The sequence below is a fragment of the Carcharhinus amblyrhynchos genome, chromosome 5 (genome assembly GCF_965287045.1).
Source record: "Carcharhinus amblyrhynchos chromosome 5, sCarAmb.v2.hapA, whole genome shotgun sequence".
NCBI classification, from domain to species: Eukaryota; Metazoa; Chordata; class Chondrichthyes; order Carcharhiniformes; family Carcharhinidae; genus Carcharhinus; species Carcharhinus amblyrhynchos.
The window spans coordinates 6,929,142-6,954,666 of NC_137328.1; the positions used below are offsets into that span (position 1 = coordinate 6,929,142).

Below are 25,525 nucleotides of genomic sequence, written 5' to 3' on the forward strand. Positions count from 1 at the left end.
TCACAAGTAGCCTTACATTAACCAAAAGAGAAAATGCTGGAAAATCTCAGCAGGTCTGGCAGCATCTGTAAGGAGAGAAAAGAGCTGATGTGTCAAGCTTTGGACTTGAAATATCTTTTCTCTCCTTACAGATGCTGCTAGACCTGCTGAGATTTTCCAGCACTGTCTCTTTTGGTTACAGATTCCAGCATCGGCAGTTTTATCCTAGGCTTAACAGTAACACAACAATAAAGTTGCTACAAGAATCTTCTGGTCACCACACTCCAGCACCTGTTCGGGTACACTGAGGGACAATTTAGCATGGCCATTGCACCTACTCAGCATGTCTTTCAGTCTGTGGATGGAAGCCAGAGCACCCGTAGGGAACGCACACAGACAGTGACCCAAGATTGGGAAATCAAACCCAGGTTGCTGGAGCTTTGAGGCAGCAGCGCTGACCACTGTACCACTCCCTGGCACCTCAACCCAGGGCAATCTTACCACGTGCCTGCCGGCGGCCGGCGCTCAGCGGTGAGACGCGTGCGCAGAGAGCGAAGGCCGGTCCGAGTGAGTGACGGCAAGGAAAAAAATCCGAGTAGGTGCGCAGGTGCGGCAAAGCTCCTCCTCCTCCTCCTCCGGCGCGCTCACCGTGCGTGCGCGAACACGTCCTACGCGCTCACCGTGCGTGCGCGCCCGCCCCTGTTCCCCGCGGCGCGTGCGCGCACGCACGCTGCGTGAAGGGGCGGGCACGTGTACGTAAACGCCGGGTGGGCGACGCCGCCGCCGCTGCTGCTGCTGCAAGATGGCCGCTCAGGACGAGCTGAGTAAGTTTACAGCGAGAGTTAATGGAGGAGGAGGGAGGGGGAATGAAGAAGCTTTTTAATGGAGATATATGTAAAAAAAAAACCCATACACATCCTGACACCACCTCACACCGAGAGAGAAAGAGCACTGAGGGTGGCTGGAAGGAGTTAACACCCTGATATTTAATTTTAAGTCTCTCTTTCTCTCACACCTCTTTCTGTTAATCCACCTGAGCCACATATTTTAATGACTTTTTTTAATATGAAGCTTCACTTATTTTCAGAAGGTTCCGGGGTCCATCTCATCTGACACCTCGTTTGGAGAGAGAAAGTGTGGGCCCCAGCCCTTAGCTGCCACAGTCCACAGTCCCTGTGAGGCACACTCCCCAGCCCAGCACCACTCTCAGAGATGTATTTCATTTACTGTGGGATAACTTCCATTCCCATCTGTGTTGTACATTTTTTTGCCATTGTGCAAGTTGCAAACTGAGAGACTGCAGGCCTGTATTTAGAGATTTTTTAAAAAAAATACTGGTGAGAGTTTGGACATGAAACCAAAAGCGAAAGTCTAAAGGAGGATTCCTGTGCAGCAATCAACATATAAACTATATTTTTAAATTGTTATTTGCATTTATCTGCTTTAACTTGCTCACCTGTCACCTTGGTCCCAATATGGCAGACCTCCCTTATTCATGTTCATTTCACCCCGTGTAATTTGAAACCAAATCCTCGAGGCCTCATGAGACATTGATTCTACTTAAAAAAGGTTTGCTGCAAACTCACTGCATAAATTAAATAACCTTCAGACCAAGCTCAAACTTGTATCCCTTACTTCTGCCATACAAGCCAGGTGCCTTTGCTGTTCCTAGTTTGTTAAAGGTTAGCTGTTCTTGATTATAGAATTGAGGGCCCTAAAATTGATTTCTGTGCCTATGAGTCAGTCAGGAAGGGAGGTGGTGGGGAGAGAGAATGTTACCAGGGGTTTTCCAGCCTTCATTGCTTTAGTGATTGCTGCTTGAATATCAGGAGCAGTGTGGACCTGTGTTTTTTTTAAAGATGATCCTTCAACTCATGGCACTGTCTTCCACAGGAAGAATCTTTGCTTAGATGAGGTTATAGACCAACTGTGTTCCTCAGTACAGTTATAATCGAATGGGCAAAAGAGAATAGAAAATAGAAGCAGAAGTAGGCCATTCAGCCCTTCGAGCCTACACTGGCATTTATTTTAATCATTGCTGATTGTCGAATTCAATATCCTAATTCTCCCCACCCCTCCATAGTGGCAGTTTGGCAACCTCTGAATAGTTTCTCTTTTGTTTAGAAAGCATGTGAAATTGCATAGTGGAGTTTGTGACAGTTTTTTATGAATGTGAAATTGTGCTTTAGTCTATAAGGGGTTTTACATCAATTTTTACCTGTTCTATTGGAGCAATTAAGGTTGGAACAAGTCACCATGATCACATGGAACAGTTAAAGCAAAGGGCGTGGGCATATTTAAGAGGAGGCTTGATGCGTACATGAGGGAGAATTAAGGGGTGGGTTGGGTTGGATGCTGTGTGCGAGCAGTAGGGAATATGGCTGGAGAGTTGTGTAGAGCATAAACGCCTTTAGACAAAGTTGGAACTGAATGGTCTGTTTCTCTGCGGTAGATTCTGTACAAAATGCGATCAATGGATTCAAATGTGATAGACCACATGAAGAAATCCTGCCTGTTTACGGTCATCACCTGATCAGCAAAATTCAGTTTCTAGCTTTAATTCTGTTCTGGACATTGATTTAAGTATGCTTTGCAATGTGATGTTACTTTTTGAAGTTTCATTAAATTCTGAGTCAATTAATGTGCTCACGTTGGCAGTCAGTGCTTACGTGACTAACACTATAATTGCTTTGTGGCATTCATAATAAGCGGAAGCACAATTAGTATTTTTGACACTGAGCAGCTTTATATTTTAACCTTTACAGCAGCGACTAAATTTAATTTGTAATTAGAGTACCTATCTAGTACATGATGTAAATTGAAATATAGAGATGAAAGTATTGGAACATGCTCTGGAAAAAAGTGAGGCATTGCTGCAGATTAATGAATTTTAGTTTTCATAAATGGTCCAATTTTCTTTGCAAAGTTACTACTGCCTGTTGCCTGTGTTAAGGATTCTTGACAGCCAGTATCAAATACATGTTAACGTACAGGAACCAAATCTGACCTGGAGGCAAGTGAACAGATTTGGCATAATCCTGGGGGGAAAAAAGCCATGAATTAGACTTTCAGTTCAGAAGGAGGCCATTCAGCCCATCAAGTCTACACTGACCCTCCAACAGAGCATCTAACCCAACCCCCGCACCCCCCCCATTACCATAACCCCACACATTTACCCCACTTTTCTCTGTTTGCCTTCAGCTGTCAAAAAGAACTCAATTGAAGATAACCTTTACATTACTCAGTCTTCAGCTCCCACTTCAATCATTAGCAATCACCCAAAGTTATTTGATGTAGAGTGGAGTTGAACACCTAGTCTTTTTTGAGGCTAAACTATCAGTTTCAGAATCTCAAACACATTTAATGGAGCGAGAAAACAGAGTAGCCTTTATTTCAGAGTCGGTGGAGATGCAACAGTGCTCGCAAGGGATCTCAAAAAGACTGTCCACAAAGATTCTGTGGTGCTCGTGGTGTGGATTCCCTCTTCCTCAACATCAGTTTGAATCTGGCACCGGGTTAAGGTGATATCGAGCAACAGTGATGCTATTAGAAAGGATAAACAACCAATCGCATTGCACTGTTGTTACAGCAAACCAGGAAGTAAAAACCACTGAATCTTACATTTCTACAAACAGATAAATGGTTAGGGCACCCAAATGGGATCAAGCTACAACAAACTTTTTTAAAAGGTTATTTTTTAATGTGAATTTTTTTGTTGAAGGAGAAATTTGACATTCAGTATTAAATTTAGATTTTCAGGGCCACTGAGGTTGTTCAGTAGTAGTTCTGAACTTAATACACTTAAAAATCCAGTTGTATTTCCGTCAATAAAGCGCAACCGTGTTAAGGGTGTTTCCAGTGAGAATAAAAGCATAAAAATGGATATTCTTAATAGTTTAGTGGTTTGGGGCAGCACGGTGGTTGTGTGATTAGCATTGCTGCCTCAAAATGCCAGGGATGCCTGTTCAATTCCAGCCTCAGGTGAGTCTGTGAAGTTTGCACGTTCTCCCCGTGTCTGCGTGGGTTTCCTCCGGGTGCTCCCATTTCCTCCCGCAGTTCTGACATGTGGGTCAGTTGGATTGGCCACGTCAAATTGACTCGAGTGTCAGGGGATTAGTAGGGTAAATAAGAACATAAGAAATAGGAGCAGGAGTAGGCCATCTAGCCCTTCGAGCCTGCCCCGCCATTCAATAAGATCATGGCTGATCTGTCGTGGCTCAGTTCCACATTCCCGCCCTCTCCCCATAACCCTTAATCCCCTCTCTTATCAAAAACCCATCAACCCGCGTCTTAAAAATATTTAGCGAGGTAGCCTCCACCACTTCAACGGGCAGAGAATTCCAGAGATTCACCACCCTTTGAGTGAAGAAGTTCCTCCTCAACTCCGTTCTAAACCGCCCCCGCCTTTATCTTGAGGCTGTGCCCCCTAGTCCTACTATCCTTTCTGAGCGGGAAGAGTCTCTCCACCTCTATCCTATCCATCCCATTCATCATCTTATACGTCTCAATGAGATCTCCCCTCATTCTTCTAAACTCTAACGAGTACAAGCCTAATTTATTCAGCCTCTCCTCATACCTCAATCCCCTCAACTCCGGCATCAGCCTAGTAAACCTCCTCTGCACTCCCTCCAAGGCCAAAATATCCTTGCGTAAGTACGGCGCCCAAAACTGCACACAGTACTCCAGCTGCGGCCTCACCAATGCCCTATACAGCCGCAGCAAGACCTCCCTACTTTTATATTCAATCCCCCTCGCTATGAAGGCCAGCATCCCATTCGCCTTCCTGACCACCTGCAAGCTGGGTTTTTGCGACTCATGCACAAGGACCCCAAGGTCCCTCTGCACCGTCGCCTGCTGCAGTTTTTCGCCACTTAAGTACTAGTCCTTCCTACCATTATTCCTACCAAAGTGGACCACCTCGCACTTGCCAACATTAAATTCCATTTGTGTGTGGGGCTACAGGGATAGGGCCTGGATAGGACTATGGTTGGTGCAGACTCAATGGGCCAAATGGATTCCTTCTGTAGGGATTTTATGAACTGAGTTTCTAATTGTTTGCAGACTGGAGGAACTTCAGCTCACCCTCTGGAGAAGTGTGTATCACTGACTGTAGTTTCTGGATTTCTGCATTTAACTGTGCAAACTTTACTGTCAATTTCAGAGGATTAATGATGGTGAACAGTGACAGTTTCTTCATCACTACTGTGAAAAAGCTCAGGCCAATACTTGGGATATGAATGAACCATACATATGTCGAAATATAAAATAAAAAGTTTATTTCAAGTGTGTCAGTTGAAATAGACGCACTTTGTTTTCAGACACCAGAGTGTTTCACCACTAGGCTAAAAGAATAATATTCTACAGAATAAAGGGAGAGTAAGAAACATCTATTCATGCTCCAGGCACCTTGAGTGTTGAGTAGGCTTGACTGACAGTGAAAATTCAAATATTAGATAAAAATAGTCAGCTGTAAGCAGCTATCCCTGACAAATGGTTTGTCATCTGTTCTTAAGTTGACTTTCAATTTCGAATAAAATGAGGGAGATAATTTGTTGAGTTCAGAAACTTGAAGTGCTTGATTAACTTAAAATCACCCAAGCCTGCCAACTGCAGTTACAATTCCATGCATCCTGTTCTAAAGTAATTGGCTGTCATCAAACCTCTTGCAAGCCCAGAATAATCAGCAGCAATCTAGGGATCCCCTTTGATGAGGGTTGCTGACTCTAGTCAGAGGTATTTCTGGAGCTCACATCACATCTCCTCATTCCTCATTTCTTCTCCTCCCTCCTGGCTGTGAGGTTAACCCTTTAATTCCCAGTGAATCCAAGCTTCCTTGGAAGGTTGATGACCATGTCTTTGCTAAAATATAATCATGACTGTGAGAAATGCAAGCCCTAACAGTATTTACTTTTAATCTTTCAGCATCCAGGTGCAAGTGCAGCAGGCAGTAAAGAAGGCAAATGGCATGTTGGCCTTCATTGTGAGAGTTTTGAGTACAGGAGCAGGGATGCGTTGTTGCAATTATACAGGGCCTTGGTGAGGTCATACCTAGAGTATTGTGTGCAGTTTTGGCCCTCCTTTCTGAGTAAGGATGCTCTTGCTCTCAAGGAGTGCAGCGAACGTTTACCAGGCTGATTCTAGAGATGGTGGGACTGATATATGAGGAGAGATTGTCTAAATTAGAATTGTTTTCGCTGGAGTTCAGACAAATGAGTGGGGATCTCACAGAGAGTTATAAAAGTCTAACGTAACTAGACAAGGTAAACGCCGGGAGGATGTTCTCGATTGGGGGAGGTCGTTGTGAGGGTAGTCCAGAACCAGGGGTCACAGTCTGAGGATTCGGAGTAGACCATTTAGGACAGAGGTGCAGAGACGTTTCACCCAAAGAGCGGTGAGCATGTGGAATTCATTACCACAGGGAGTTGTTGATGCCAAAACATTGAATGTATTCAAGAGGCAGCTGGATATAACACTTAGGACAAATGGGACCAAAGTTTATGGGGAGAAAGCAGGATTAGGCTGTTGAGTTGGACGATCAGCCATGACCGTAATGAATGGCGGAGCAGGCTCCAAGGACCAAATGGCCTTTTCCTGTTCCTATCTTCTATGTAACCTGACCTATATCATGATATACAAATTAAACACTCTGGAATCTTCCTCTTGCATGTATTATGACAAATTAATTGTTTACTCTTCTGTAATTTTGTCAAGTTTATTTATTTGAATAAATAATCCCAAGGAGGAAATTCCACATAATTTAAATTGGTCTTCTGAATAAAAAAGTTTGGACCCAGTTTCATGTAGTACCCAATATAGGGTGGCACAGTGGTTAGCACTGTTGCCTCAAAGCACCAGGGACCCAGGTTCCATTCTGGCTTCGGGTGACTGTGTGGAGTTTACACGTTCTCCTTGTGGCTGCGTGGGTTTCCTCCAGATGTTCCACAGTCCAACAATGTGCTGGTTAGGTAGATTGTCCGTGCTAAATTGCCCCTTAGTGTCAGGGGGATTAGCAGGGTAAATGTGTGGGGTTACGGGGATAGGGCTGGGTGGGTTTGTTGTTGGTGCAGCTTGATGGGCCGAATGGCTTCCTCCTGCTCAGTCGGGATTCTATGTTTCTATCTCCAGGCAAGGTATGTTGGAATACTGCTTTGTTTATAATTATTGCAGTTCCATTTTCATGAAATGTAACAGCACAGAATGAGGCCATTCAGCCCATGTGCCTCTTCCAGCCCTTTTGCGAGACTATCCAATTAATCCCACTCCTCCTTGCTTTCTCTACTGATTTCAAAGGCACTGCGAGCAGTTCTATGGCAGAAGGGAACTGTAGTTTTCAGGCCTAGCTAGCCTGAAACTGGAGAGATAAGTACAAGATAGTTTTTAAAAAAAAAGGGATAACAGCAAGAACAAAAATGAAAATACTAAACCAAGGGACTATTTAATACAGAATCCTAGGGTTAACATTAATTTAACATCAAAATCATTAGGTAATAGCAATAACTGAAATGTGGCTGCAGCTGGGTCAAGACCGGCAACGAAAAGTTCCTAAATATTACATCTTTGAAGTAAAAAAGGGAAGAAGAAGAAATTAATTTGAGACTGTCGGGAAGTTGGAGTGTGAGAATGCAAATGGAAAACTGGATTGAGTTGAACACCAGATCCCTGGCATGACAAGAGGAATATTACAATATGGAACCATAGAACATTACAGCACAGAAACAGGTCTTTTGGCCCTTCTTGAATGTGCCGAACCATTTTTCTGCCTAGTCCCACTGACCTGCACCTGGACCATATTCCTCCATACCCCTCTCATCCATGTACCTGTCCAAGTTTTTCTTACGTTAAAATGTTAAAAGCGAGCCTGCATTTACCAATTCACCTGGCAGCTCATTCCACACTCCCAACACCATCTGTGTGAAGAAGCCCCTCCCTCTAATATTCCCTTTAAACTTTTCCCCCTTCACTCTTAACCCATGTTCTCTACTTTTTTTCTCCCCTAGCCTCAGTGGAAAAAGCCTGCTTGCATTCACTCTATCTATACCCATCATAATTTTATACACCTCTATCAAATCTATGGATTAGTTGTAAGGAAGTCGAGGATGAAATTTGTAGAGGTATGGATAATCAAGGGAGAATTGAGTTAGCCAGAAATATACTGGAAGATTCTTGTTAAATAATTTTTTTTGCCAAGTCTTTAAGAATGTTTTCTCTTAAATTTCTAATCTGTCAGGGAAGGAAAGATAGAGTTACCCTGCTTTTAAGCAATGCAGCAGAGTGATTAGGTGCCATAAAAGGAAAATGTTATCGTTTAATATGGCAGTTTAGTTTTTGTTTGGTTGGAGTGGGAGAGTGAGATTAGTTTAACTGGGGCATGTGGAGAATGCCACAACGCAAGTGTGGCAAATGGCTTGTTTCTGTAGTGTAACCTGCGCAGATTCCATAATACTGTCCTGTTGTGGATCTATAATACTGTATAAAACCATTCCCCCGAGACCAGACTTTGAACTCGCGCCTTCTGGACCAGTTATGCCAGAGGTGGGCAACATCGGCTCGTGAGTGAGCCACATGAGTTGGCCCCCTTCATCCCAGTGGGCCGCAAGATTGAAATTGGGCTTGTTCATGAACCATGATCCCATGAATAAAATTAAATACATTTAATACATGCTGACTATTTCAGAACAAGTTATAGAAAATGCTTAATCATTTATATATTAATAGAATCTCATCAACTTCAAATGGTAAAACAAAATATTTATATTTTGGATGCAGAAGGAGCACACGGCTCGCATAGTCAATGTTGTGAGCAATCAGCACGTACCTCACTACACTCGTCTTTGCTTTATGTGTGAGTCACTTCAATTAGACCGATAGGAAAAATACTACATGGATGGAAATCAGCGGAACGTGGCAACTCTGCATGTGGGCAACAAAATGCCTTGGGCTGCACTCAACCCAGATGGGCCACATGTTGCCCACCACTGAGTAATGCTCTGCTGTGAATGATGGATGCCAGCAGTGATGAAAATACATGGCGTGTATGAAAGCTCAGCTGTGTCTTTAGCTAGAACCAAGGCGGGGTATTTGATGCGTGTGTTGGAGTGGTGCTGTTACTGGGCCATCTGTTCTGCAAGGTTACCCCAAAGGCCTGTTTGCCATTGGAGATGTTTTTTGGTGTTAAGGGAGCATCAAACATCTTCTAAATTCTGATAACTTTTTCTATAAGGACCTTTGTCAATTCAGGCATTGTGTAAATGCAGTATTACTAAGTACGTATTGCAAATTACCTGTTCTTTGTTTTCACTTTAGCTTTATTTTGTAGTTTTCAGATTTCATAATGTTCAGACACATCAAGTTTATGGTTTCTCTCTCTAAGCTTGTGTCGACTGGCTGGCAGAGTTATCCTGAAGTTAAACACAGAATTTGGATGGGCATAAATATATCGCACATTGTCCAGCAGTGTTTAAACAACATGTTTAAAATACCTTCAAACGAGCAAACCCATTTGTTATTTCAGTATCCTGCTTATGTTGCAGAAATAAGCCTGCTGAAATGTTTAGATATCTAACATCATTCTTTGTGCGATCTTCCCTTTCCATTCCATAGCTGGGCAGAGATGGTTAACTTTTCTTTGTCATCCAAGGTTGTAAAATTGATTAGCTTTTCATTGGATGTTGTTGTTCCACACAGCAGAAAACCTCATTTTTAATAAAGGTTTTTCCTTGCACCAATATTGTATTCCTAACTTTAATCTTTATGATGTTTCAAGCAAATTGTGAGCTGGCTGATTGTGAATTAACTGTGATTCCTAAGGTGGCTGCTTTGTCTCTGAAGAAGACAGGAAGTGAAGACATTTCCACCTTTCCTAATTGGCTAAACTGAAAACAGCAAATATTCACATGATCTACTGGTTACTATTACACATCCTTTCCCCTTCAGTTTTTGATGTAAATTAGAAGTCTTCACATCCAGATTATCATTAGTTAATCAATCTATTCGTGACCAGATGGAGGATATTGTCTTGTTGGGAAAAATGAAAATGTCTTCACTTCCTGTCTTCTTCTGAGGCAAAACAGCCACCTTAGGAATCATAGTTAATTTGCAATCAACCAGCTGACAATTTGCTTGAAACATGGAGGGTATTGCCTTGTTGTTTCTAGCTATAAATGACCCTGTTGGGTTTTCCTTCACAGATAAATCAGTTCACTCCCAAACTGATTGACGGCAGTCTTAGAGGAAATATTCACTAAGCCCCGAATCAATCCATCTTACATGATTGTCAGGATGATCTGGATGCTGTACGCTCTGCAGGAACGACTCGTGATTTGATTCCAAGTATTTCCCTGTAGTTACCTTGATTGACCATCATTGAAAAATCCTCCACCCCCCCCCCCCCCCCCCACCCCCACCCCATCTCAAATCCTAATCAATTATCTTACAATTGTTTGGAAGGCACTGGTTATGAAGTGTTTGGAATAACTAAGTTTGACCAGTTTCATTAAGTCTTCTGATCTCTTCTAAAGTTCGGATAACTAACTCGGTTTTCCAGGTTTAAGTATACCTTTAAGTAGAGACATTGCCTAGCTATAGAACGGAAGTAATAGACTAACAGACATTCAAACAATGGTGAACAAGACCCTTTGGCCCATCCAACTTATTTTGCAGAACTTGGGGAAGATAATAGTTTACAGAAGAAATGGTTCACGTGAGGATATTCATTGGGCAAGATTCTCACATAAGTGAACTCCCCAAATTGTAGCTGTAATCAAGATAGTTAAGTTGTTGCTCAGTCGGGGATGTTCTTTTTAATTGGTCACTATGGCAGCAGATTGTTGCCCAGTGCAGAGTTTTAGCCACTCTGCGGAGGTACAAACCCAAATACTCCAATCCCCTTTTCAGTACTTGAAAGTAATGCTTGCAACAATTGCCTTGATAAAATCTCGGAAGAGTTTGAGCAGGTCTAACACCCAGCAGTAATGCTGAACTGCAGACTTCATCCCATCCTTTGTCTCCAACCCCCACCGAGGTCTCCAGAACAACCTTCTCAACCAGTATCACTGTAACAGAATAGTTTGCCTTTTACCTCATTTGCTATTTATGGATTTTTGCAAGTTGGCTGCTACCTTGTCTAATGGTAAATGCATACAAAACTAATTGGTTTATGAATTGTGCTGGGACATTCTGAGAACACGATATAAATGATAAATCTTTGGCTTTTAGCAGTAGTTTCTATAAATCAAATTCTGGAAGGATTAATCCATGCTTCAAGTTCGAATGGAAGCTTTGTGTAAAAGTCCTGAACCTAAGACATCTTGAAGTTAAAAATGTTAACAAGAGTTAAGCGCAATGGCAGAAAGATTTGGTAAAGAAGTTACAAAATTAGTTTAATTGTTCATAAGTTGTATTTTTCTCATCTACCACCCTATAAAAACGAAAGAGATCAGACAGGCTGCGTAATTGATATTCTGGGTTAACAGCTGTTCTCTTCAACTGTCCTCCCCCGCATGGCACTTGCACTGATTTATTTATATAACTGAAATATTTGCATGAGGGAAGCAAATTTATTTCTCTGCCAGGAATGAATTATTTTCCCCTTTAATATCAGAATACATTTTATATTATGTGATATAACATAAGGCTTATAAAACAATATATTAGTAGACTTGATGTGGTCAATAGTGGATAGGATTCACTGGTCGTATATGTTAAAATATGCACAGCATGTGCGGAGAGCACATTCTACATATTTCGCTCTTGCTGTTTTGTTGGTTATTTCTGACCAGTCTGAAATTTACTGGCACTTTCCAATTTACAACATCATCTGAGTAAAAACTATTGAACCTGTTTACTGACAAATAAATTAGGAATTGTAGCCTTATTGTGATCAACCAGTTCTATCTGGGTCACACAATAATACATTGTCCAAGAAATGTTACTGAACTTGGCACCACCTGAGCTAATGAGGGAGATCCACAAATAAGCAACCTCTCCGTCTGGAACTCTGAAATCCAGAGACAGTTGCCGGGAATTTTCTTTTCAGCAGCAACTCTTGGACTTGTCACTTGCTGCAGCGGCCCAGGAGCCATGACCTGATCAGTGCTGCCAAACAGCAAGGAGTGGACTGTGAGCCCACAGTGCTCTTTGAAGACACTCTTAACAGCGAATGCCGAGTAGTCCCAGGATGTTTATGCGCCGACATGGCACAAGCAACAGCAGGCAAGTGCACTTCCCTCTTCTTAGGCAGTCCTTTGGGATTGAGGATGACTTGCTTTCACTCCAGTTTGATGGGTTGAGATTGCTGTTGCATCCAGTCTGCAGACTGTGCCACAGTGTGGAGATGCCGGCGTGGGACTGGGGTAAAACAGAAATCTCTCAACACCAGCTTAAAGTCCAACAATTCCCACCCACCTGACAAAGGAACAATGTGTTCCGAAAGCTTGGGGCATTTGGTACAAATAAACTTGTTGGATTTTAAGCTGGTGTTGTGAGATTTCTTTCTGACTCTGCCACATGCAGAGATGTTGAAGCGCTCCCATCGAAGGGTCATCCTGACTCGAAACGTTGGCTCTATTCTCTGTCCATGGATGCTGTTACACCTGCTGAGATTTCCAGCATTGTCTGTTTTTGTTTCAGATTCCAGTGTCCACAGTATTATGCCTTTGTCAGAAATGGTGGTGCTAGATGTCACTTCAAGGGTTGTCCGTGAAAGTCAGAACGTTTTTGAATCGTGTATGATGCCTATGAGTGATTTACTTTTAACATCAGGTGATCACAGCATGCTCATTACCACACAGCCTTGACAGAACAGGAGCTTGGTCTAGTGGCAAGGTTCTGAGGCAGTTGGAGGCCAGGCTCCACAGTGAAGCATTAGCAGAGTGTGTACATTATCTTAGGCAAATGTAACTCTGTGCCTAACTTACTGATGTGTCTGGAGTGAAATCAGGATGCCAGATAACTGAGCTGGAAAGTGAGTGGTGGCTTCAGACTTTGTTGTGTTTCTCCTCCTTACTCAGGCTCCCCACTCTGCTTTGCGGTACTGGCAATTAGACCGAAAGGTTATGAGCTGGGGGGAAGAGCTGTGTGTGTGTGTGTTATTGTTTTTTGTGTGTATGTAAACAGTTTGGGAAGCACTGGTGTAGTGCATAACTGCAAGTGTCATCATATGTATATTATGAATGCACTGGGATTTACAACCCTTTTTGATAAAGAAGTGTATTATTTAACTGTTAATTCTCCTCAATCTTATTCTGAATCCCTGTGCATGAGTGTATGGACTGATATTCTGAAATGAATAGATTTGAAATCACTAGTTTTGCCCTCTCTGGTGCATATCTGTGTCCGATTCACACACTTGTGGTTTGGCATTATTTTAGAATTCAGAAAATTCCAAAGTTCAGAAATGCCCTCACCCTGCCCCACAAGCTTTCCAGACTGCAGAGATGAGTGTACTGTATGTAAGTTAGGGTGATCACAAAATGGAATCCAGTTACCATTTGTGTTGAAGCCCTCCCATGCTGCCCCTGTAATCCTTGGATCGGAACTTAATCAAATGATAAACTCTATGAAGGACAAAGAGTTTTTCATGATTATGGAAATGGATCCGAACCAATCAACAGACTTCTGTTTGGGGATCATTGATCCCATCTATCTCTTAAAATTATCGTAAAAACAAAATACTGCTGGAATCTGAAACAGAAACAGAAAATGCTGGAAAATCTTAGCCAGTCTGACAGCATCTGTGGAGGGAGAATAAAGCCAACACTTTGGGTCAGGAAGACCCTTCATCAGTGAAGGGTTTGATGAAAGATGATTCTGACTCAACGTTGGCTCTATTCTTTCTCCACAGATACTGTCAGATCTGCTGAGATTTTCCAACATTTTCTGTTTCTGTCTTAAAATTATGGGTTGTCTGTAGACAGTAATCCAGAACCATTGGGCTAAATCTTGACTATCCACATCATGACTAAATCTTGTGTTCAGCCTGATTCTACCTGAGGATTATAAAGCATTTTTGCATACCTTTCTAGTGATGTACAATTCAGGCAAACAGTTCTGGCGGTACTGTAGTCTGTACATGACTGATATGAATGGTCAGCAAAAGCATCTCGATGACCTCCAAAAGATATAAAACAATTGAATACACTTCTTAATATGCAGTATATCTATTTAATGGCATATTTGGGATTTGTTTCGTACAAAGCACTGAATTTTGCTTCATGCGTTGTAGATCAACTTGAGCGAGTTTTTATGCGCCTGGGCCTTGCTGAAACAGATGAACAGCTGCAAAGTATTATCTCAAAGTTTCTTCCCCCCGTTCTGCTGAAGCTGTCCAGTGTTCAGGAAGGAGTGCGTAAAAAAGTAAGTTTATATTGCATTCTTCTTTTGCTCTAAACTGTGGCCCAGCTTTTTATGTCTAAAGGCTCTTACACATTTGTGCATTGTAACGGTTAAGAAAGAAAATGGTTGTGATTTTCAGTTTTATTGCTGTAGCAGAACAGGAGATCAGGCTGTGGACAGATATGCAGAGTAGGACAAAGATTTTGGACTTGAAGGCTTTGATTTTATTTATTATTGTCACATGTGTTAGTATACTGTGAAAAATATTATTTCTTACATGCTGTATAGCCAAAGCATACTGTTTATGGAGAAGGAAAGGAGACTGCAGAATGCAGTGTTATAGTCATAGCTAGAGTATAGAAGAAAGTCGACTTAATGTGAGGTAGGTCCATTCAAAAATCTGATGACCACAGGAAAGAAGCTGTTCTTAAGTTGGTTGGTATGTGGCCTCAGACATTTGTATCTTTCTCCCGGTGGAAGAGAATACGTCCAGGGCTTGTGGGGTCCTTAGTTATGCTGCCTGCTCTTCCAAGATTGCGAGAAGTGTAGACATAGTCAGTGGAATCAAAAACTAGTGGAGGTTGACCTAGACAGAAGTGTGGGACAGGATGGCAAAACTGACGATTTAAGTGCATGGTGAGATTCAACAGTTGAACTCAAACCCTTGACAAAGTCACAGAGGAGAAAGCCAGTCAATGATGGTCAGCCAGGACTGGGGATGTGCATGGGATGTAGGCCATGGGGAAATGGACAGTTATAGTGGTAGCTAGGCTATCAGGTTTGAAGTCTCTCACGGGTGTTTCAGATCACTTGAAGTCCCTCACAAGCGATGAGGATACAGATACCAATCACAAGAATGGCAATTCCAAATCAGACACATGGAGCAGCTGATCTGTTCCGTTGGGTTCAAAGTTGGATTGGGCTCAGTGAAGTGAATTTTGAGCATCTGAATCAATGCAATTGTCCAATGGCCAAGACTAAAGTCATTTTCAATGCTCTCAGATTCATTCATGATGAAATTTTTCAATTGCGTAGCTGCTTTTGGTTATACTGAGGCTTTGGCAAAGATGTAGCAGCTTCTAGAAAGAATGTGTCTTCTATAATTATCATTAACTTTAATTTAGAGAAGATAATCTCTCTATGGTGCCTAATTAGTGAAATACTGATTGATTAGAAATGACATTTAGCCTCGCTCCCTGGAAAAGAATCACATGACCATCATACAAAAATGTTCCTTTTTCTACTTGTACCCAGGCATGTTTTCAGTCTGAAACTTCTTTCTCAACTAGTTTTTCTTAAATGAGAAGGCAAGTATTGCATTGGGATATGAACATTGATGACAAGAACAATATTTATGGCTCAATCTTTGTTGCCTTGAGAATGTGGTGGTGGGGTTTATTCTTGAACTGCTTCAGTCCCTGGAGTAATGGGGTCACCATGTGGCATTTCTTGATATAGTTATATTTGAGTATATCAACCACTTCAGAGGACAGAAAAGCCAACGACCGTAGTTTTTGTCTTTGTCATCATTATGGGCAGCATGGTGGCACACTGCCGCCTCACAGTGCCAGGGTCCCAGATTCATTTCCAGTCTCAGGTCACAGTTTCTGGAGTTTGCACACTTACCCCATGTCTGCCTGGGTTTCCTCCAGGTGCTCTGGTTTCGTTCCACAATTCAAAGATGTGCGGGTTTGGTGCATTGGCCATTCTAACTTGTCCCTTGATGCCCCAAAATCTGTATGTTAGGGGGGATTAGCAGGGTAAATAAGTGGGGTTGTAGAGTCTGAGGTGAGGTGATCTGTTGGAGAGTCAGTTCAGACTTGATGGACGGAATGGCCTGCTTCTGCAATGTAGGGATTCTATGATTCTTTCATTGGTCAGCTTGTAGATTTCTGAGACCTAGTTCCAGGACAGCATATGGTATTGCTGGAAAAAGTATGGTTTGCACTCTCAATTGTGTATGCAGTAAAGCTTCTACGTAAATGCAAGTTATTGTCACAGCAAAGTAAGCGCTTGTTCCTTGTTCAAATTCAGGTCATGGAACTGCTAGTTCATCTCAACAAGCGCATTAAGAGTCGTCCTAAAATACAATTACCGGTGGAAACTCTACTGGTCCAGTATCAGGATCCTGCTGCTGTTTCCTTTGTCACAGTAAGTAGCTTTCTGATTTATCTTTCATAGACTTTTATTTTTAGATTTACTATTTCCAGGTGACACAGTGGTTAGCACTGCTGCCTGACAGTGCCAGGGACCCAGGTTCAATTCTGGCCTCAGCCACTGTCTGTGTGGAGTTTGCACCTTCTCCCTGTGTCTGCGTGGGTTTCCTCTGGATGGTCTGGGTTCCTCACACAGTCCAAAGATGTGTGGGTTAGGTGGATTGGCCATGCTAAATTGACTCTAGTGTAAGGGGGATTAGCAGGGTAAATGTACAGGGAATGGGCCTGGGTAGGATTGTGGTTGGTACAAACTTGACGGGTTGAAAGGCCTCCTTCTGTGCTGTAAGGATTCTTTGAATATAAAGAATCTAAAGTGACCTGCACGGTGTTGTGTGGGTTGTGCGAAGTGGATCTACGTTACATGAATAGGCAGCGGCTTCATCTCGTGTGGGAGTTGCTTATGGACCGTTACATTTCTTCACCAATTTTGGGGCATAAATGGTGACTTTACTTCAGATCTAAAAGCCAATATGGCTGTTAAGAGGAACTGGAAAAAGCTTTTCCAGGGTCGTCATTTGTAAGTAATTAAATTTGTAAAATTTAAATCTTCATTAAATGGGCCCAGGATTTTTTTAAAATTTAGTTTGTTTCTTTTTAATATCCACCAAATGCTTCATACCCTACATGTGGACTCTCCATTTGATAGATTATTTAGAAATTTAATTTAATTTATTAGTGTGAGTAAAGCATTCATTAAACTCTCTTATAAACTATTGGAAATCTTAATTTAAGCAGTGTTTATATTTATCAGCAGTTTAACTCTTATTTAATATAACTGTAGCGCAGCTGTTAGCACTGCTGCTTCACAGCGCCGGGGACCCAGATTCGATTCCCGGCTTGGGTCACTGTGGCATTTGCACATTCTCCCCATATCTGTGTGGGTTTCTTCCGGCTGCTCTGGTTTCCTCCCACATTCTGGAAGACATGCTGGTTAAGTGCATTGACCCAACAGACATTGGACTTGGCAACTAGGGGAGTTTCACAGTAACATCATTGCAGTGTTAATGTAAGTCTCACTTGTGACTAATTGATAAACTTTAAAAAAATACTTTAAATCTACTTTCTGCTCACAGTGTGTCCAATTAGAGCTTTAGGAACCTGGTCAACTCTCACTCTCAATTGTGCACCGTTCTGGTCTCCCTGAATTGTTGATGAGAACAGAAGGAGGTCGTACCTCCCACACACTTCTTCTGCCATTCAATTAGATTGTGCTTCATTGACACAACTTGGTTCTGTAATCCTTACTAAACAAAAATCTCAGTTTTGAAATTTTCACCCCACCTCACCCCAAGTTCAGCATTTTATTGGGGCAGAGTTCCAGATTCTCACCACCCTTATAGAATCATAGAACCCTACAGTGCAGAAAGAGGCCCTTCGGCCCATTGAGTCTGCACCAAACACAATCCCACCCAGACCCTACGCCCGTATCCCTACATATTATACCCACTAATCCCTCTAACCTCCGCTACCCTGGACACTAAGGGGCAATTTCTTAGCATGGCCAATCAACCTAACCCGCAATTCTTTGGACTGTAGGAAGAAACCAGAGCACCCGGAGGAAACCCATGCAGACACGAGGAGAACGTGCAAAATCCACACAGCCAGTGACCTGAGCCAAGAATCAAACCCAGGACCCTGGAGCTGTGAAGCAGCAGTGCTAACCACTGTGCTACTGTGCTGCCCCACACCCTCTTGTGTGAAGAAGTGTTACTTTGAACGGCCAAGCTTAAATTTTAAGGGTTGTGCCCCTTTGGTTTGGACTCTTCCCATCACATTCACTCTGTACCTTTTGTGGATGTTGGTTGTGAACAGGATTGGGCTAAGCTGGTATGCCCTCCACAGTCACTTAGCTTGTTAACACTTGCTACACATGGTAACACAGTGGTTAGCACTGCTGCTGCACAGTGCCACAGACCCAGGTTCCATTCCTAGCTGTCTTTGTGGAGTTTGCACGTTCTCACTGTGCCTGCATGGGTTTCCTCCGGGTGCTCTGGTTTCCTCCCGCATTCTGAAAGATGTGCTGGTTAGGTGCATTGACCCGAACAGGAATTTCACAGTAACTTCTTTGCAGTGTTAATATAAGCCTTACTCGTGACTAATAAATAAATAAACTTTAATACCTTGGCTCACAAGTGAAGAATAGCCATTAGGAATGTGGTTCCCAGGGAGTTCTGGTGGCAATGGGACTTATCCCAGAGAAGAGTCAGCACCTTTAGTAGTAATGGGCAATAAACATTAATATTACCAATGATGCTCACTCACATTCAATGAATTAATTTAAAGAAAGGAAAGAAAATCAGGGAGGTGATGGGGAGAGAATTAGATGATTAACATTGACCCAAGGGATATTCTTTTGGGATTGGGATTAATCCTTGTGATATACCCGACCTTGGAATACGTGGTATTGATGTCATATATCAAACGAGGAAAATGTTCACCTTCCTGATATTATTGGATCTTTTTGAAAGTCATCTGATCTGCTAAAGGACAAATACTTTGTTCTACTCATTCACGTCTGGCCATGTTGTTTTTTTTACATCAGTGAGGTTACTTTGACATTTATTCATTTAAACAGAGTTTGGGAGCCTCTGATCTTGCCAGTTGAGAAGTTTATCAAAATGATATCTTGCACCTCATAAGATGTACCCCGTTAACAAACTTTCTTTTTCACATCCCAGAATTTTACTATAATATATATCAAGATGGGCTACCCCCGTTTATCTGTGGAGAAACAATGCGAATTAGCACCTTCCTTGGTTACTGCGATGGAAAGCAAGCCTCAGCCACAGCAAGACAGGTACAGTATTCTTCTTGCAGCATCACAATACTGATGGAAAATCTGACCGTCAGAAAAATGCTTGTTAGCAAAAGTTTGATATAGAACCATAGAAGCCTTACAGCGCAGAAGGGGGCCATTTGGCCCATCAAGTCTGCGCCAGTTCTCTAAAAGAGCATCTTACTTAGTCTCCCCGACCTATCCCCGTAATCCTGTGCATTTACCATGGGTGATTTATCTCACCTACACCTCGTTTGGACACCTAGGACAAATTAGCACAGGCCAATCTAACTAGCTTATATATCTTTGAACTGTGGGAGAAAACTGGAGCACCCGGAGGAAACCCTTGCAGGCACGACGAGAATGTGCACATTCCACATCTCCGTCATAAAATTGTTAACGAAGTAATTTTGTAAGAAGATACATTATTTTACCCAGATTCCTTGAAATGATATTGAAATATTTTAAGGAAATTAAAACCTAAGAAAGCATTAGCTAGAACGTTTCCAACTTCCTTGATGTGGATAGCCACCTATAAAATAACCAATTTGCAATACAGTAGGCTCGAGGGGCTAAATGGCCTACTCCTGCTCCTATTTCTTTTGTTCTTATATCGACTCACTTAACGTTGTTTCGGTTTAACATTGTTAAAGTAGTGTCAGTATATCCATTTGTTGTTGCCAGTTTCCCTTTAATATCAACTGCCACAGACTTCCTTTTCCTCTTCTATTGATTGTGTTCTCTCATGACATTTCCCTTGGTGCTTCCACCCTCGCTCTCAGCCTGTCTTCCTCCTGCGCCTGACCTTTCCGATTCCTGGCCTCTTGGGCTATATTCTTCAGCATTTCCTGATTTCTGGCTATGCTCCTGCTACTCAGTATCAGATTGGTTTAAGAGGGAAGATGAAAAGATAATAAAGGAGAAAGTCTTTGTGTCTGTACCAAATATTAAATAAAACCTTTTATCTTAAATTGTTTGAAAATCCAATTCCTGTAATGTGCTGCAGATTGCTGGCAAAGCTTCATCTTTTAGTTAACAAGAAAATTGTTGTGAGTGAATGCACATTATTTTGGATCATAAAAATTGTGTAAAGTTGTATGTTAAAAAAAATTCTTCACAATTACCTTTCTGCTTACTGGAAATAGCTTTTCAAAGTCCATTTTTAACAGAGTTTTCAGATTTACTAACTCTGCACCCTTAGCCACTAAACAGCCAGAATTCCTTTACATCATCTATTAATGCATGATTTTTTTTAACTATTTAAGTGTCATCTAAAAAGCCCTTTGAAATGTCAGCTTGGTTATAATAAATTATAAAATTAAAACCTCTCCAGCATGTGATTGTGGTCACCCAGAACATACCATGAAATTAACAGTTGCCCAAATAACACTTATGAAGGAGGCACCGCACTGATATACTCGCTAATGCTGGAGTAATTATCCGGCCTAACCGGCTAAATGTAAAATTATAGTTGTTGCTGTAAATCTACATCATTCATAAGAAAGAAGTCGTTGATAGTACTTGTGTTTAGGTGTAACTGGCCCCTCTAATCTTGGCTCACACGTTGTACAATACTGAGAGAATGCTGCACTGTCAGTGATGCTGCCCACCTGTGTACATATTATGCATCAAGAGCCTGGAGGTTACCATTGACCAGAAACTGAACTGGACTGCCATATAAATACGGTGGCTATAAGAGAGGACCGGAGATTAGGAATCCTGAAGCAGTTAACTCACCTTCTGACTTCCCAAAATCTGTCCACAGTCTGCAAGGTACAAGGCAGAAGGGTGACAAAATACCGTCCACCTGCCTAGAGCTTCAACAGCACTCAAGAAGCTTGATGTCATCCTTGATGCACTGCAGGAACTGACAAAGGCAGCATCTTGCATGCCCAAGACCACTGTTGTCTAGAAGGGCACGGGCAGCAGATACATGGAACTTCCCCTCCAAGCCACTCACCATCCTGACTTGCAGATATTTGCCATTCCTTCACCGTTGCTGGGTCTTTCCCTAACAGCACCATGGGTGTACCTACACACATGAGCTGCAGAGTTTTAAGAAGGCAGCTCACCACCACCTTCTCAAGAGCAATTAGGGATGTGTAATAAATGTTGGTCTAGTCAGCAAAGCGCACATCCCTTGAATAGATTTTTTTAAAAATATAGTTCTCATCTCGCTGTTTAGGTAGGGGTAAAAGACCCTATTGCATTATTCAAAAAATCACAGATAACCTGCACAAAATCCTCCCTCATTTGACACCACATATTGGTTCTGATTGGTGATAGCTGCCCTGCACAAAATTGGTTTCTATATTTGCCTGCATGACTATATCTGCAGTTCCTAAGTAACTCATCACATGTAAAGTGCTCTTGGACTTCACGGGCTCAGTAGGGCACCGCATAAGTGCAGCCTTTCCTTTCTTCCTTTTTACTGTACATTAATAAAATGTGAGCTAGCCAATGCTATCCTTCGTTTTTATAAATGCTTTAATTTACTGTCTGTAGTTTCTTTCTCAACCCAAATGTTCTGTCGAGTGGTAGATGATTGTGTACGATGCTACAGCTTTAGTTTATAAAAACGTTATACAAGGTTAAATGCAAATATATAGTATTTATTAATGCTAAATTTGATCTCCCTGCAGATCTCACGATGTGGAGATAATGGTGTCCCCTATAATTGAATTGAGTTCTATGGATACAGACTATAAAGCACAATTAGTCTATACTGATGTTAGTCCTCCATTCAGTTTTCCTTCTGTTCTGTCTAACTCATTTCAGCTGTATTCCTTCTACTCCTTTTTTCTGTCATGTTTCCTTTTGAAAGCTATTTTCCTCAACTGGTTTCAGAAGTAACAAATTTCACAGTCTAACCACTCGCTGAGTGAAGGAATTTCTCTGTATTTCCATATTTGATTTATTAGTAACTATCTTGTGTTTATGACCTGAAATAAAAACAAAATGCTGAAAATAATCAGCAGGTCTCTGGTGGCAGCTGTGTCTGTGGCGAGAAAAACAGAGTTAATATTTCAGGTTGATGACCTTTCATCAGAACTCCAGCATTCACAGTAATTTGTACTTGTATTTATGTCCCCCTGCTTCGGATTCAAGCATGAGTGGGAATGTATTCTCCATATTGAATTATCCAACCCATTCATAATTTGAAAGACCTCTACTCTAAATCTTCCCTTTTACAAAGAAAGAAGCTCTAACTTGTTCAATCTTTCCTGATAGCTGTCACATCTCATTTCTGCTGTCATCCGTGCCTCTCAGCTTTGCACTTTTGCGAATGCCTCTACGTTCTTTTTATAGTATGGTGACCAGAATATTAATAGATGTCCAGTATTATAAACATAGTTTGTCTTAATTTATCACAGGCTAAATTCGTGTTCATCATTTGTGCATTAATAAGATTAGTTTTACCAGAGCCAAAAGTTTACAAAATTCCAAAATATCAACTCCCTAATGTCTCTTCTGACCTACCATTTATTTATACATTAGAACAATGTAGTCTGATGCTATCTTTGTGTCATAAGGTACAGGCGTGATTCCCTGCAATTTTATTTTTTAAAAAAGTACTTTTACTTTTGCAGTTCTATAATTTTGCATATTAATTCAAAATCCCTGCTCGTCAATGTGACCCAGGTGATAGTTCATTAGCATACAACAGGCAACTTAAGTTTTCCAAGATTTTAAGCAGCTTTTAAACAGTATTGCTAGACCTTTGACGTTTTTCAAAGAGGCTAATAAAATAGTTTTGAATGGTTTTGCATTGAGTGTGTAATTTTAAACAAATTTGCTACGCTTTGAAAGGAAAATTTAGTAAGTATCTTTTGTGTAATTGCAAGTCAAATGAAAACCTTTGCTCTGTCTTCCAGTCTCATGCAGTTGCTAATTCCAGCATTGTATCACGTGAAATATCCACCAGAAAAAACCAAAGGAATATCTATTTTCAACTTGGGAGAGAAACCAAAGATTGTTCAGCAGTTGTTGGACTTCATGTTGGACGTTCTTTTGATGCCTTATGGGTACGTATGTATAGGTTCTCCCTCTATCCAATTGAAAAGTGTTTACCGGCTGGAAATTATTTAAGAGGTATCAGTTTGTTAATATAATGCTGGTATAACCAGAATACCAAGCTGTCTTCTCCACGCAATTTATCTTTCCCATTTAGTTTCCACGAAAATACAGTATCCTGCATCTCTTAAATATTCAAGCAATTCTAGTGATTCGATTGAAATTGCATCAAATTTGCAACACAGAAACAAGCCCAACTGGTCCATGGGAGCCAGTTCATTCACTGAAACAAGATAGAATAGTCTGACTACTAATCCCATTTTTGAACATGTCTATCATTTTCTCTCTGTTCTACCAATACAGTTCCATTGAAAAAAGCAATGTAAAAACATGCTATGAATTGTTCGAATTCTGCTGCAGGAGAATTATGTATTTTTAATGCTGGGTGTTGCAGAGCCCGGCATCCTTGTAATAAGGATCAATTTCTCTCAAAATTGGCCTGTCATCAGACACCACCACCACCACCACACAACAGTGTGGATGTACTTGTGCCGTGACAGTCATACTTTGCACAACATATGATGGGGGAATTAGAGGGATTTCTTTAATAAACGATCAAGCTTTATTCAGATTTGTTAGGCTGTTTCACTAGTATTAATCAAGGTGGGTGCTGATATAAGGCAAAAGCTTTAGAAAAATCAAGCTTTGAAATCTGTTGGTAAAAATTATTTGTCTTTTTGCAATCAATAAATGCCCTTGCATCCTGTGAAGTGGTCTGGTGACTTGTTGAATCTGAATGGGTCGCCGTGGCCTCCCTCGGTTTTCAGCCAGAAATATTGTAACAAACACTACAAAAAATAAGCAAGTTTTTGTTGCATCTTACAACTGGTTCTCATTTTAGGTTTGTGTTGAGTGAGCCCCAAAATCGTCCGAGCCAGAGCCCACAGCAAGGTGTCAGCAGCAGTGGTCTGGCTCAACCACCACCAGGTATGAGTTCGTATGCAGCCAAGCGTGTTGTAGGTGATAACCCCTGGACGCCTGAACAGCTGGAACAGGTATAGAATTTGTATTAGTGACGGTGCACAGATAGATTGCAATCGGCTCCTGGAAATATGAAAGGGCATTCATTAACACGTTGCAACCAATCTTTCAACATTGTTGATGAATGACTCGAAATTAGGTAATACGAGCTATAATTGGAAAACAAATCAATTACATTCCCTACTCTAAAACAGCTTGCTCTGCCAAAGCAAAATAATGCCTCCACTTGTCATTGCGTAGCTTGTCCTTGCTGGAAGCGTTTACAAGCTATGCTACTGAACAACTGATTGATGAAGTACGCATTGCTGGAACTAAACTGGCTTTGTCACTCTTTCTTTGTTCTTTTCTCCCTGATACACACCCATTAACTAGAGCAACCTGCTTGTAGTGCAGTGTCAGGCTCTGGTCAAAACCACCTCCAGGAACTGCTCAATATAAAAGAAGAGTTCTAAAACTTGTATGTGATTTCAAAAGAGACCAAGCGCATAAAAATGTGCCATAAGTACAAAAGTTGCTTCCCGGCTATTTACATTTTTATCTTGTGCAGTAAAAGTTTAGATAGCGGAACCAGGAAGAAAAAGTTTTTTTCTCACCTTTCTCTTTGAAAAGAGGCTTTTGACTCAATATGGACGTTCTTCAAACCTGACACATCCATATCCTTTCTTAGCCCCATTTCAATCGCAGAACTGTTTAGCATTATACTGCATGACAGTAGATAAATGCACAGGCATAATATTTGTGAAAGTCAGTTTCAAAGCTGAAAGTACAAATATAAACCTTGCAGCTGTGCCAGTCTTGGCCATTTACCTCCCATCATGTTGGGGATAGGTCTGTGAAATCTGGCAATTGTAGAAAGGACATTGCTGGTCTCTTACAGATGGGATAACTTGCAACCAGCTTCAAATTACTTCACTGCTGCTGCTAACACTTATGACAAGTGACACAGCAGCCAGGTACCAGGTGACCGTGACCTTTTCAACTCCCGTGTCCACAATGGAAGGTATAAAGTAGTTGCATTGTACCTACCCCACCAGCCACTGAAATATTATATACACTGCTGGCCCTGTTCATCTTTTTAAAAAATTCATTCATAGGATGGTGGGTGTCATTATTGAGACCAGTATTTATTGCCTGCCCCTTGTTGCTGTCAGGAAGGTGGTAGTGAGTC

The 25,525-nt window shown here is 41.5% G+C and overlaps 1 protein-coding gene across 1 annotated transcript in view; it reads left to right on the forward strand.

The window, feature by feature from the left end:
• The first annotated feature begins 746 nt into the window (after window positions 1–746).
• ecpas (Ecm29 proteasome adaptor and scaffold) overlaps window positions 747–25,525 on the forward strand; it is a 96,607-nt gene continuing 71,828 nt past the window's right edge. Inside the window, exons 1-6 of the mRNA XM_080188420.1 lie at window positions 747–803; window positions 14,201–14,331; window positions 16,345–16,461; window positions 19,205–19,323; window positions 23,178–23,327; window positions 24,218–24,371. Of these exons, the coding sequence (XP_080044546.1) occupies window positions 782–803; window positions 14,201–14,331; window positions 16,345–16,461; window positions 19,205–19,323; window positions 23,178–23,327; window positions 24,218–24,371 (693 nt within the window). The 5' untranslated portion in view covers window positions 747–781. The remainder of the gene's footprint in view (window positions 804–14,200; window positions 14,332–16,344; window positions 16,462–19,204; window positions 19,324–23,177; window positions 23,328–24,217; window positions 24,372–25,525) is intronic.